This window comes from Heterodontus francisci, chromosome 11 (assembly GCF_036365525.1).
Source record: "Heterodontus francisci isolate sHetFra1 chromosome 11, sHetFra1.hap1, whole genome shotgun sequence".
NCBI classification, from domain to species: Eukaryota; Metazoa; Chordata; class Chondrichthyes; order Heterodontiformes; family Heterodontidae; genus Heterodontus; species Heterodontus francisci.
The window spans coordinates 93,253,085-93,267,547 of NC_090381.1; the positions used below are offsets into that span (position 1 = coordinate 93,253,085).

At 42.3% G+C, this 14,463-nt stretch overlaps 1 protein-coding gene across 1 annotated transcript in view; it reads right to left on the minus strand.

Moving 5' to 3' along the window:
* Positions 1–3,629: 3,629 nt before the first annotated feature.
* The window catches only part of LOC137375392 (zinc finger protein 639-like), a 30,303-nt gene continuing 19,469 nt past the window's right edge, over positions 3,630–14,463 (minus strand). Inside the window, exons 2-3 of the mRNA XM_068042536.1 lie at positions 8,961–9,032; positions 3,630–8,272 (exon numbers count right to left, since the gene is read on the minus strand). Coding sequence (XP_067898637.1) covers positions 7,116–8,272; positions 8,961–9,032 — 1,229 coding nt within the window. The 3' untranslated portion in view covers positions 3,630–7,115. The remainder of the gene's footprint in view (positions 8,273–8,960; positions 9,033–14,463) is intronic.

The following is a 14,463-nucleotide window of genomic DNA, read 5'->3' on the forward strand; positions in this document are numbered from 1 at the left end:
CTATGAGATCCCCCCCTCACTCTTCTGAACTCCAGCGAATATAAAAGAACAAAGAAAATTACAGCACAGGATTCGGCCCTCCAAGCCTGCGCTGATCCAGATCCTCTATCTAAACATGTCGCCTATTTTCTAAGGGTCTGTATCTCTTTGCTTCCTGCCCATTCATGTATCTGTCTAGATACATCTTAAAAGACGCTATCGTGCCCGCGTCTACCACCTCCGCTGGCAACACGTTCCAGGCACCCACCACCCTCTGCGTAAAGAACTTTCCACGCATATCCCCCCTAAACTTTTCCCCTCTCACTTTGAACTCGTGACCCCTAGTAATTGAATCCCCCACTCTGGGAAAAAGCTTCTTGCTATCCATCCTGTCTATACCTCTCATGATTTTGTACACCTCAATCAGGTCCCCCCTCAACCTCCGTCTTTCTAATGAAAATAATCCTAATCTACTCATCCTCTCTTCATAGCTAGCGCCCTCCATACCAGGCAACATCCTGGTGAACCTCCTCTGCACCCTCTCCAAAGCATCCACATCCTTTTGGTAATGTGGCGACCAGAACTGCACGCAGTATTCCAAATGTGGCCGAACCAAAGTCTTATACAACTGTAACATGACCTGCCAACTCTTGGACTCAATACCCCGTCCGATGAAGGAAAGCATGCCGTATGCCTTCTTGACCACTCTATTGACCTGCGTTGCCACCTTCAGGGAACAATGGACCTGAACACCCAAATCTCTCTGTACATCAATTTTCCCCAGGACTTTTCCATTTACTGTATAGTTCACTCTTGAATTGGATCTTCCAAAATGCATCACCTCGCATTTGCCCGGATTGAACTCCATCTGCCATTTCTCTGCCCAACTCTCCAATCTATCTATATTCTGCTGTATTCTCTGACAGTCCCCTTCACTATCTGCTACTCCACCAATCTTAGTGTCGTCTGCAAACTTGCTAATCAGACCACCTATACTTTCCTCCAAATCATTTATGTATATCACAAACAACAGTGGTCACAGCACGGATCCCTGTGGAACACCACTGGTCACACGTCTCCATTTTGAGAAACTCCCTTCCACTACTACTCTCTGTTTCCTGTTGCCCAGCCAGTTCTTTATCCATCTAGCTAGTACACCCTGGACCCCATGCGACTTCACTTTCTCCATCAGCCTACCATGGGGAACCTTATCAAACGGCTTACTGAAGTCCATGTATATGACATCTACAGCCTTTCCCTCATCAATCAACTTTGTCACTTCCTCAAAGAATTCTATATTCTAAAGAATATAATCCTAACCGACTCAATCTCTCCTCATACATCAGTCCCGCCATCCCAGGAATCAGTCTGGTAAACCTTCGCTCCACTCCCTCTATAGCAAGAACATCCTTCCTCAGATAAGGAGACCAAAACTGCACACAATAGTCCAGGTGTGGCCCTGTATAATTGCAGCAAGACATCCCTGCTCCTGTACTCGAATCCTCTTGCTATGAAGGCCAACATCCCATTAGCCTTTTTTACCGCCTGTTGGACCCACATGCTTACCTTCAGCGACTGGTGTACGAGAACAGCCAGGTCTCGTTGCATATTCCCCTCTTTCACTTTCAGCATACCCAAGGGACTGTTCCCTCCAAGATACCCTCGTTCACTCCTTAGTCACACCCAACATCCCCTCCCTTTTCTATAACACCTTCCCATGCAAGCGCAGGAGATGCAACACCTGACCTTTTATCTCCTCCCTTCTCACCATCCAAGGCTCCAAACACTTCTTCCAGGTGAAACACCAATTTACTTGTACTTCCTTCAATTTGTATTACTGTATTCAATTACTGTATTTGTTGCTCATGATGTGATCTCCTCTACATTGGGGAGATCAAATGGAGACAGGGTGACTGCTTTGTGGAACATCTTGATTCAGTCTGCAAGCGTGACCCCGAGCTTCCAGTCGCCTGTCATTTTAATTCTCCACCTTGCTCCCACTCTGACCTTCCTGTCCTTGGCCTACTGCAGTGCTCCAATGAAACTCAATGCAAGCATGAGGAACTGCACCTTATCATTCACCTTGGCCTTCTGGACACAAAATTTGAGTTCAACAATTTTAGATCATAACCTCTGCCCCCATTTTGTTTCATTCTTCACTTTTTTTTTCTCGTTCCTTTTTTTTGCTTTCGGAGGGCAGAGGCTCCTCCTCTCGATACATCTTTTGTTTCTCTACTTAACCCATTACCACTGCCTTTGGTCATGAAGCATGAAACATTTTGTCACTTAATCTCTCCCACCCTCCGCCCTATAACAGACCTTCCCCTTTGTTCTTCTTCCCACCCATCCCCTTTCACTTGCTCAAAACCAATTACTTTTCCCAGTTCTGATGGAAGGTTATCGAACTGAAACGTTAACTCTGTTTCTTTCTCCACAGATGCTGCCAGACCTGAGTATTTCCAGAACTTCCTGTTTTTATATCAGTTAGTGTGACTAGTGCAGTTAGTCAGTCTATTGTTTAGGTTGCTGAATCACACACAATCTAAACACTTGGGTTAGATAGGCTATAATAAGAGAGAGCAACTCCACTGCTCTTAGACATTCTGTTCATATTTAAAATCCAGACCTAGAGTTTTACACTACTTAGAAAGATGCTGGGTAGCAAATTTTTGTTGTTTTGATAATAATGCCAATGATTCCACTGCTGTATGAACAGTTACAATGTACAGCCTTTCAAGGGAAGGATGGGGAAGCTGAAGGAATCTCAGAACAGAAAAATAGTCCTTCACATTTATTTAAAATTAGTTGAATTTTTTTTCTTTCCTTGTTAAAAATAACTTACTGGTTAAGGAACTGAATAGCTTGACCCATATTGACCAGAAGGGCCCAAATTTGCTCTCCAGTCTTTGCTGAGTTATAATCGTTGCAACCAAAATGCTATTGCTGACTGCAGCACACTTGGAGTGGAGGAAACCAAATTTTTTTTAAAATCACCCACGCTCCTATTCCTTATCACAATACAGAGAGCTTTGCTGCAAGAGAGAAGATGGGACAGTTTCTCAACTTCTGGCTGCACTTCAGTTCAACCCTCTTCATCTTCGCTTACCCAGTGTGCAGAGCAATAAGTCAGAGAATTTCCTCGCAGGTCTGCCCCTCAGCCTAAATTTTGAATCTTTGTGCGCGCCAGGGTGCCTCATCGTCATAACGAGTGAAGAGTTAGACAGAAACTAGCCATCTCTTCAATGTTAGTAAAAGTGATAAATAACCAACAAATTGATACCATAAATTGGAAGCCCAAACTTATCACTCCATGGCTCACCACATTCTTATCCTCATAGATTGCATTTTCTCACCAGCTTTTCTGATATTAACTCCTGCCTGGGGTACAGATCTGCAGTGACATCCATCACGTGGCCATCATTCACGTCAGAGTCTTGACAGTAAGTGCCGGTATGGTATGTTATCAGAGGAAGCATCACAGCCAAGCTGGATGCTGGCCTCACTCGACACTCACACCCGTGCATTTTCAACAGGGTCATGATGGTGAACTCTCCGATTTATTTTTGAAACTTGTTTTCTGCTTCTCAATAAATGTCTACCACAAATCAGGACTTCTAAACTGACTGTGGTAATGAAAACAAGGAATCGTGTCAAAGTGAAAAAATTAAATTTTAATACCATGATTTTATAATACAGCTCTAGCTCCCGTAACAAGTACAGCATTACTTTCTGGTCGCACTTCAAATGTCTGAAAATACCCAGTTATACAGTCCACCAGTTTCTGTCAGTTACTTTTATAGAGTGCTGTGCAATGCTACAAGACTGCAAATGCCTTCTCCATCTGTTTAACAAAACATGAAGATCCCATCAAAACCAGAGGTGTACAAAAATAAGCAAATACAAAGTTACTTGTCAAATATTCAGAAACTGCAACAAGTCACCTTGCATGTACAAGTTATCTTAAGTATTTCATTTATCAAATACTTTAAAAATAACTTTAAACACTATTTTTGCTACTTTTCCCTCCTCAAAAAGATAAATGGATTTCTACAGGAATGTTTGTATAGGTATCAGTAAATCTCAGCATCATTTGTGTGAAGTTTTACATAGCTCCTTTATGGTATGTGTAATGGATGGACACATTTTCAAACCAAGTTAAGACAAAGATTGTACTTGGCAATAAAAACTGCACTAGTAATGTGCACAAATTGAAATGTCCTGAGACTGAGTGGGGTGTGGAGGGTGGAGGTTCTAGGGACAGACTTCTTGCCAGCATAGAATTCTCTTCTTTGTGGGCCTTATTGACTGTTGAATATCAGCTTTTGAAGACTTTATGCCTGTAAATATAACTAAGTTGATACTTTGCGTAAAAAAATGTCCCACACCTATAGTCAATCCCATTCAGCCGAAACACATGAATATTTGACCAACCAGACCATACTTAAACTGTAAATACTGTGTTAGTTTTGAATTCCGTAAAAGTGGCTCCAATTTATATCTGCAATGTCTTCACGTAGAAATTAAACACCATGGATTAAATGTTTGCTTTGGTGAACTTTGTGCTTATCAAGGTAAATGATGTCAGTATTAAGAACAAAAATTTTCTCCTGGTCATACCCAGTTTTAGCCTCAAGCAAAAACTTGCCTATTCTCAATCTAAAAAGAGCATCGTTACTGTACCGGCATGACATTTTCATGTTATATTCCAGCCATTCTTCTGGCCTCTTTGTCAGACTGCCAATTAGATGCTAAAATTGTGATTTGCTTTGTGCGGTGAGCTCATGCCTACTCGGAGCTGGATAAGACTCTGCCAAAATCTCCCGCAGCTAGTAGAAAACAGGAGGTCATAAACAGGCCTAATCCCAGGCCCTAGCAGTGAAAACAATATTCTAAATGATATTATGGATCTGTCCCACGCTTCATTAAACTGCAAAAAAAACCTAACCATTCATACCCAATTTTACACTAAGTATGACTTGTAATATGTCATTCTATTCAGCTCAATCAAGCGTACAATTAATGTGTGTATGTTAAGCAGTATCTTTATGCACAAGGCAATATAAGTCATTTTTCCACAGAAACCTAAAGAGAATCTAAAGTTTTGCATATTGAGTATGGAAGAACATAATCACACTGAATATAATGAAACAAGGTAACCATAATTTCCAACTGAGCTGGCAAAGTTTATTTTAAGTTTCAAAATTGATACCACTTACTCCATCACATGACACGATCTTTTGCACAATCAGCTGTATATAGCCTACTTAATCATACTGATATACATTATAGAGAAGGGAGTGAATTTTTGCCCAAACCACTTTCAAAAAAGCTGGTATGAGGTCCATCATACTGTACTACACCCCATGAACTAGATGCCATCAAAATAAATACTAAACGACAGTCAGTGAATTATAGAATATGTCAATAAATCTGATCTGAGTGCTCAGGTGAAACCAATGAAGTCACTATAAAGGCAGACACTCTGAGGTACATGAACCATCTTCGGTGTATATACATTACCATCACAACCATCCAACTCTGAGGTGCACTCTGACATTGTGGGATTATTTTAAGGAAGCACCATTTTATAGTTATACTGACGAGGAGGAAAATTGCAAGTCATTGGTCCATTGCTAACAAAGCCCGAAAAAGAACAGCATTGTTGCATCTGAATAATCAGACTTTTGTAATAAGGTTTTATTAGATATTTTTGTTACCCTCCTGGGATATTTATCTTTCGTGGAGACACATTCAAGTTTAATTTTGTTCTGTAATTCTATCAAATTTAATAGTTGACCACCTCCCAACACCCAGTTTGCCATCTATGGTTAGGATAGTCCAGCCTGTGGACACCACGGGCAGCCAATATTACTCCACTGATCTGTTTGAGAGATGCAGAAGTTTCACTTCTTTTCCTTATACTTACATTCTCTTATTCCCCTCTCACCAATGCAACAACTACAAACTGTGAATATCTTGGTTCCTATCGCAAGATCAAAGAAAGATTAGAATTCAGCATAAAAATCTGCAAAAGACCCCATGATTTTACAGAAAGCAGGGGCTAGAGTTTCCGCTTGGTTGCGCTGGCCTTTTGGCGCAATTTGCCTGAAATCAGCCAAACCAGTGCAAAAGATCACAAAATTTTAAGTGCATATTAAATTTCCGCAATCTTCTGTGCTAGTTTAAAAAACACTGTGCTAGGATCCGGTCCCACCCACAAATCCGGCCATGCCTCCAGATCGAATTAATCCTGGCGAAATTTCGCTAATTACACTCATTTACGAACTTTGAAGGCTCTTAAATTTAAACTGGTCCTTTTGAATGCAAGGATACTAACAAGCATATTTTAAAAGCTTTTGAATATAGAATTTTTAATATAGTAAGATACTGACTTCAGCATACCAATATAACTAGCAAATATATAGTTTTTTTAAGTCAATTGCAGTAATTTGAAAATCAATTTACTCACAGGTGGTGGACTGGACACTGATTAAAATGCTTATTTTTCGTGATAAATCCATTTTCAGCTGTAACTGGTCAAACTGCACCAAGTTATTACTCAAATAGATCAAGGAATATTTTTTAAAGTAAATTTTAAATAAAGTTTTTAAAACGCTGCCCAATTGCGCTGCTTCATGGCAGATGTTGCATTTGGAAATATACAAATGAGATTGACGGAAACTTTAGAGGAACAAAAAGCAGTTCAATTTTGGACACAATTTGTGCACAGTTTGCCGATTTCCCCCAAAGCAGAAACTCTACCTCTAGCTGTTTCTAGTTTTCAGGCACAAGGACACAGACTATTCTTTTATAGTTCTCCATTTATAGCCACAGTTCACAACCTGTACTTTAAAAGGTTCACATTTGTAACAGGTTGGGATTTGGGATGCTCTCTTGTTTTGTTCTCAGCCATCATATACTGTGCTACGATCGCCACCAAAATGAGAAAATAACAGAAAATGCTCCACACTTTCAAATTAAGCCACCCATGGATTCTCTGTAGTCAGAGGGGCTTGTGAGGATTTACATAGCTCTCTTCGACAGGAACATCCTCCAAATAATAAAGAAACAAATTTAGTTTCTCACTCTTTTGAAATTCTACGGACACAGCCACAGCAACCAAGTTAAAAAGATGTTTAATTATCATATCCCTGATACCATAGCAGTTCATTGTTCTGTTTGTGTTTAGCAAGATGCCACATGAGCTCACCATCACTTGTAAACCTCAACATGCACATCTCGCATTTGTACGGTAGTGCTGCAGCGTGGCTCATGTCTATGTGTGCTCGGAGGTTTGCAATTTGCTCAGTAGAATAATCGCAGTATTGACATAAGTAGATCTCCTGAGATGAGTGCAAGTTCAAGTGTTTGTTATATTCAGCGGTGTTGCAAAATCCCTTCCCGCAATCGTCACACACATACGGAAAGAACCGGGCATGCTCAATCGCCACATGTCGGTTGACGTTGCCGTACAACCGGCTTCTGTAGCCACACGACTGACAGATAAAGAAGTTTCTCTCCCGGTCAAAGCTCACTTTACTCATATAGCCTGCTGGTCCCTGAAGTCCATCCTCGGAGCTGTCATTCATCTCCATGAGGCTGTACACATGTTCAGAAAGGACGTGGCTGTGCAACTCAGCAGCATCATCTGTACCATACTCACAGAACTGGCAGAGGTACTGCTCATCGCCATCATGCTGCTGCAAGTGAAGATGGAGCTCGCTGGTACTGCAGAAGTGAATATTGCACTGCTCACACCAGTACAAATACTCAGTGCTGTGGGCGTCTGCGACATGTAACTCGAGCTCCTTCGGGTTTTCAGCACTGTGGCTGCACAACTGGCAGGCAGTTGGCTCTTCTGTCTCGTGGGCCTGCAAGTGTTTGTGGAGCAGATTGTATGTTAGAAATTCAGACTTACAAACTGGGCAGATGTTAGGCAGAGTATCTGTGTGCCTGAGAATAACATGCTGCTTCAGCTCCAGTGGGTACTTGCTGTTGAAGTCACAGTGTTCGCAGCTGTAGAGTCCATCGCAAGATGGCTTTCGCAGAGGCCACTTATGTTGATAAAGAACTGTCGAGCAAGGGGATTTGGCCCGTCTTTCAGAACCATCACTAACTGAACTTTCTGTTGTATCGTCTTGGTGTTTGTTGGCGGTTGAAACTTCTTGTTCAGGATGGTACGTGTTAAATTTGCTCTCTTGATCATTAAAAGGGCTCCAGTTATCAATCCCGCACTGCCTCTTGTTAGTTCCTCTCAAAACAGAGTTTATTGGTCTCACTGTCATGCAAAGGTCTGAAAAGAGAACATAAATAAACAATATGTCGATACTTTTAAGACTCTTGAAAACTCTGCCATATTTTCTCCCCCCTCACCCCTCCAAGTTTTTGAAAACAAATTTCAAACTTTTCCTCCCCAAAAATGTCAGTGCCTGGTCATGAGGGAACGAGATGAAGATAAGGTTAAATAAAAATGAAAATTGCATGGTTTCTATAATGGGGAATCTCCAACAATAGTTTTGCACCTGGGCGGCAAGATGACAATCTAACCCACACTGTCCAGACTCACAGGTAAAGAATGGTCACTTGGGCAAGGATCCAGAGAGCTGCTGGCAACGCTCGGAACTGTACCCTAGCACAATTCACTGCTTTAAGCAGAGGGTAAGATGAGAAAACAGTGGGGAAGAGAGAAGGGGAGCAAATAAACAAACAAACAGGGGTCATCTCTAAGGGGTTTTCATTGGCTTCTTCTAGTTTGTAGGGTAGCGCTAACAGTATTAAGATCAACCGGCCCTCCCAAAAATGTTGCAATTAAGAACAAACCAGTTCTGGTTTTACCATAAACAAAAAAATCCAATTCAGACCAGCAACATTCGAGAGACATATCCTACAATGAGTGAGTGCATCATTTCAACCTCAATGGATAGACAACACAAGGCAATATTTACAGATACAAGCAATCCTCGCTAACAATTATAACCTACCTTGTGAATCACTTGAATTGGTACAGTGTTCAGGACCACTTTCTTCTTCATCTTCAACTGTGGAGTCAGACCCTATGAAGGCAACAAGGACATTTAGAGAATGAATCTCATCATAAAACAATGGACTAACAAATTTCTTCCCTTGTCCTTGCTTTCCTAAAGGCAAGGGCATGTGTGAGGCTACAATTTGCTAAAGTAGCCATTCTGCACGTGAACCTTTTTTATTCATTCGTGGGATGTGGGCATCGCTGGCTATGCCAGCATTTATTGCCCATTCCTAATTGCCCTCGAGAAGGTGGTGGTGAGCTGCCTTCTTGAACCGCTGCAGTCCATGTGAGGTAGGTACACCCACAGTGCTGTTAGGAAGGGAGTTCCAGGATTTTGACCCAGCGACAGTGAAGGAACGGCGACATAGTTCCAAGTCAGGATGGTGTGTGACTTGGACGGGAACTTGCAGGTGGTGATTTTCCCATGCATCTGCTGCTCTTGTCCTTCGAGGTGGTAGAGGTCGCGGGTTTGGAAGATGCTGTCGAAGGAGCCTTGGTGCATTGCTGCAGTGCATCTTGTAGATGGTACACACTGCTGCCACTGTCCATCAGTGGTGGAGGGAGTGAATGTTTGTGGATGGTGTGCCAATCAAGCGGGCTGCTTTGTTCTGGATGGTGTCAAGCTTCTTGAGTGTTGTTGGAGCTGCACCCATCCAGGCAAGTGGAGAGTATTCCATCACACTCCTGACTTGTGCCTTGTAGATGGTAGACAGGCTTTCGGGAGTCAGCAGGTGAGTTACTCACTGCAGGATTCCTAGCCTATGACCTGCTCTTGTAGCCACAGTATTTATATGACTACTCCAGTTCAGTTTCTGGTTAATGGTTGCCCTAGGATGTTGATAGTGCGGGATTCAGCGATGGTAATGCCATTGAATGTCAAGGGGAGATGGTTAGATTCTCTCTTGTTGGAGATGGTCATTGCCTGCACTTGTGTGGCGCAAATGTTACTTGCCACTTATCAGCCCAAGCCTGGATATTGTCCAGGTCTTGCTGCATTTCTACATGGACTGCTTCAGTATTTTAGGAGTTGTGAATGGTGCTGAACATTGTGCAATCATCAGCGAACATCCTCACTTCTGACCTTATGATTGAAGGAAGGTCATTGATGAAGCAGCTGAAGATGGTTGGGCCTAGGACACTACCCTGAGGAACTCCTGCAGTGATGTCCTGGAGCTCAGATGATTGACCTCCAACAACCACAACCATCTTCCTTTGCGCTAGGTATGACTCTAACCAGCAGAGAGCTTTCCCCCTGATTCCCATTGACTCCAGTTTTGCTAGGGCTCCTTGATGCCACACTCGGTCAACTGCTGCCTTGATGTCAAGGGCAGTCACTCTCACTTCACCTCGAGTTCAGCTCTTTTGTCCATGTTTGAACCAAGGCTGTAATGAGGTCAGGAGCTGAGTGGCCCTGGCGGAACCCAAACTGAGTGTCACTGAGCAGGTTATTGCTAAGCAAGAACCTGGAAAACATTAGCAGGGTACTCAATATTTGCTTATATTTACTACTCCTTCAAAGTCTTCTCAGGATATTTGCCATTCCCCTGCAAAGTATGGAAAATGATCTGCTCTTAACGTTCTATCAGTGCCACTGTGCCATTGGCTGCAAGGAAGCATACAAGATAAAGTTGGCTGACTATCCCTGAAATTATTGAATTTCCAGGATCTCTCTGGCCTCCACTCACCTGAAATATTTAAAAAAAAACACACACAGCCCACAGCGTTTGTTTCAAGCACTGCCAGATGAGGTATTGGGTAACACAAAATGCAAATTGATAATATATGTGTGCAAAAGCAAAGAAGCAATGCTGAACCCACACAAAACATTGGTTAGGTTGCAGTTGTAATGTTGTGTTCAGTTCTGACCACCTTTAGAAAAACGTCAAGGACGTGGAGAAGGTGCAGAAGTAATTCACTCAGCTTTTGTGACAAACTAAAATTGAAGAAACTGAGGCCCCTTTCATTAAAACAAAGAAAATTAACAGGAGATCTGACCAATGTGTTCAAAATACTGAGCGATTTTGATAAGGTTAATGGGAAAAATCTATTTCCATTGTTTAGTAAATTGGTAACCAGAGGACATAAATTTAAGATCACAAGAAGAGATTAGAATATTTTTTTTTAAAAAGAGCCCTAACAAAAACAATGGCGGAAGCAGAATTCATACTGGTTGGCATCCTTCCATCTAAGAAAGATGATGGACATGCAGCAAACAATTCATTTAGGTGGGGTAACTTTGCTTGGTGTACCTTTGCTGCAGAATTCATAAGAGATTTTTAAAAATTGTTTAGATACTTCTAAATGAAAACAATTAAAAATGGTATGGGACATGTGGACTGCTTTCAGAGAGCTGGCACAGACTCGGTGGACCCAAGAACCATCTTCTGTGCTGTAAAACCTGATGAATCTGCGATTTGTGCTGTGGACTCATGCCCACCAGGACCTGGCTTGAGATTATTCCACCTTTCATGGACCTTTACTGACCACAGAGAGTTGAGACTTTCAATATTCATGGTCATCACCTTGACTTTGTCAAATCCCATGGCTCCTCTACTCCCATGGACTCAAAGAAAAAGCCATCTCCAACTCCTTCCTCATATCCCTTTCCACCCATATCCCACTACTCCTTTCCAAACCACTTCCTTTGGCATTTATACTTGTGAAAAAAACTGTCCATTTATAACTGCACTTTCAAATTCACACGATATTTCTGCACTTGCTGAATTGCTCGACCTTGCTCTCACCTCCATCTTTGACACCCTAGACCCCAGCAAAACCTTTACTTTTTCTTATTTTTCTTGTTCCCCTGCTTTGGCTCCAGTCTTCACTCCCTCAAGTCCAAAAGGTGGATGCAAGCTAATCTGCAGCACTGTTTGTTTTACCACTATACCCCACTGTTTAAGATGGGAGGGAGAGAGAAAACACAACAGACCTGTTAGCCTTACATCAGTAATAGGGCAATGCTAGAATCTATTCTAAAGGATGTGATAAGTGGGCACTTAGATAATAATGATTTAATTGGGCATAGTCAACAAGGACTTTGAATGGGAAATCATGTTTGACGAACCTATTAAAGTTTTCTAAGGATGTTACTAACAGAATTGATAAAAGGGAGTTGGTGGATGTAGTATACTTGGATTTTCAGAAGGCTTTTAATAAAGTACCTCACAGGAGGTTGGTTAGCAAAATTAAAGCACATAGGATAGGAGGTAATATACTGGCACAGATTAAGGATTGGTTAAGAGGCAGAAAACAGAGAGTAGGAATAAGCGGGTCATTCTTGTGTTGGGAGGCTGTGAAGAGTGGGGTACTGCAAGGGTCAGTACTTGGACCCCACCTGTTCACAATATATATCAACAATTTGGATGTGGGGACCAAATATAATATTTCCAAGTTCGTAGATGACACAGAACTAGGTGGGAATGTGTGTTGTGAGGAAGATGCAAATTGGCTTCAAGGGGATTTGGACAGACTTAGTGAGTGGGCAAGAATGCGGCAGATGGAATATAATGTGGAAAAATGTGAGGTTATCCACTTTGGTAGGAGGAACAGAAATGCAGAGTATTTCTTAAATGGTAAGAAATTAGAAAGTCCAGATGTACAAAGGCACAAGGGTGTCCTGGTCAATAAGTCACTGAAAGCTAATATGCAGGTGCAGCAAGCAATTAGGAAGGCTAATGGCATGTTAGCCTTTATTGCAAGAGGATTTGATTACAGGAGTAGTGAAGTCTTGCTTCAACTGTATAGAACCTTGGTTAGACTGCACCTGGAGTAGTGTGTGCAGTTTTGGTCCCCTTACTTTAGAAAGGATATTATTTTCGTAGAGGGAGTGCAATGAAGATTCACCAGACTTGTTCCCGGGATGGCGGGACTGTCCTCTGAAGAGAGATTGGAGAATCCCATGAAGAGAGATTAGGGAAACTGGACCTGTATTCTCTAGAGTTTCGAAGAATGAGAGTTGATCTCATTGAAATCTACGAAATACTTAAAGGGATAGACAGGGTAGATACAGGCAAGATGTTTCCTCTGGTTGGGGAGTCTAGAACCAGGGGACATTTTAAAATAAGGGGGAAGCCACTTAGGCCAGAGATGAGGAGAAATTTCTTTACTTAGAGGGTTGTGAATCTTTGGAATTCTCTACCCCAGAGGGCTGCAGAAGCTCAGTCATTGAGTCGGTTTAAAGCAGAGATCGACAGGTTTCCAAATACAAATGACATAAAGAGATAAGGGAACAGCGTGGGGAAAAGGCATCGAAGTGGATGATTAGCCATGATCGTATTGAATGGCAGAGCAGGCTAAATGGCCTACTCCTATTTTCCTATGTTCCTGTGTACCATCCATAACCAGATGTAGTTGGTTCACAAAAAGTGCAATTGGCCCTCATTTTCCTCTAATACCACCCATTATTCCAGGATCACCCAAGAATGCAAGTCTGCAAGATAACCCTCAGCTTCTTGTCTCTACTACCAACTCTCTCAGGAAGCCTCATCATTTTGTCTCCTCCACCAAATGCGAGCAGCTCATGGACATCTATGTCACTAAGTTTGAAACCCTCTATTGACCTCCTTCTGCTGCTTCCCTCTCCTACCCCTTTCCCACCAAGCCAAATCTCCCCTCCGTCCCCAACCCTGAACCCACATTTCTATAATTTCCCTCCCATCTCCCGTATGCCTTCTCAGTTGGTTGCACCCTCGCCTGAGCCAGAAGGTTGTGGGTTCAAGTCCCACTCCAGAGACTTGAGCACAAAGTGTCGGCTGATTCTTCCAGTGCAGTACTGAGCGGATGCTGCACTGTCTGAGGGGCCATTTTTTGGATGAGATGTTAAACTGGCACCCCAACTGCCCTCCCAAATGGAAGTAAAAAAAACCCCATGGTACCATTTCGAGGAAGAGCAGGGAAGTTCTCCCTTGTGTCCTGGCCAATATTTATCCCCCAACCAAGACCGCTCAAAAAAATAGATGACCTGGTCATTTAGCTCACCTCTTTGACCAAGCTTCTGATCATCTGTCCTAATACTTCATGTGTCCCAGTATCAAATTTTGTTTGGCAACACTCCGATGAAGCATTTTGGGGTATTTTACTATGCTAAAGGCACAATATAAATGTAAATTGTTGTTGTGTGCTCAAATTGGCTGCTGTGTTTCCCTCCCTATATTACAAGTGACTACCCTTCAAAAACTACTTCCTTCATTGTAAAGCATTTTGGGAGACCTGGGGTTCATAAAAAGAGCTATAAAATGTAAATTATTTTTTCCTTTATGCCTTCTTCAAGCTCATTTCATTCAGAAAACCCACCTCCTGCTCCTGAGACCCAGGGGGAAATTTGTGGGTGGAGCCAGAGGACATTGGTAGGGTGTTGAACGAATACTTCACATCTGTCTTCACCCAAGAGAATGAGGATGTAGATATGGAACTGAGAGAGAGACTGTGAGGTTCTTGAGCAAATTGTTATAGGG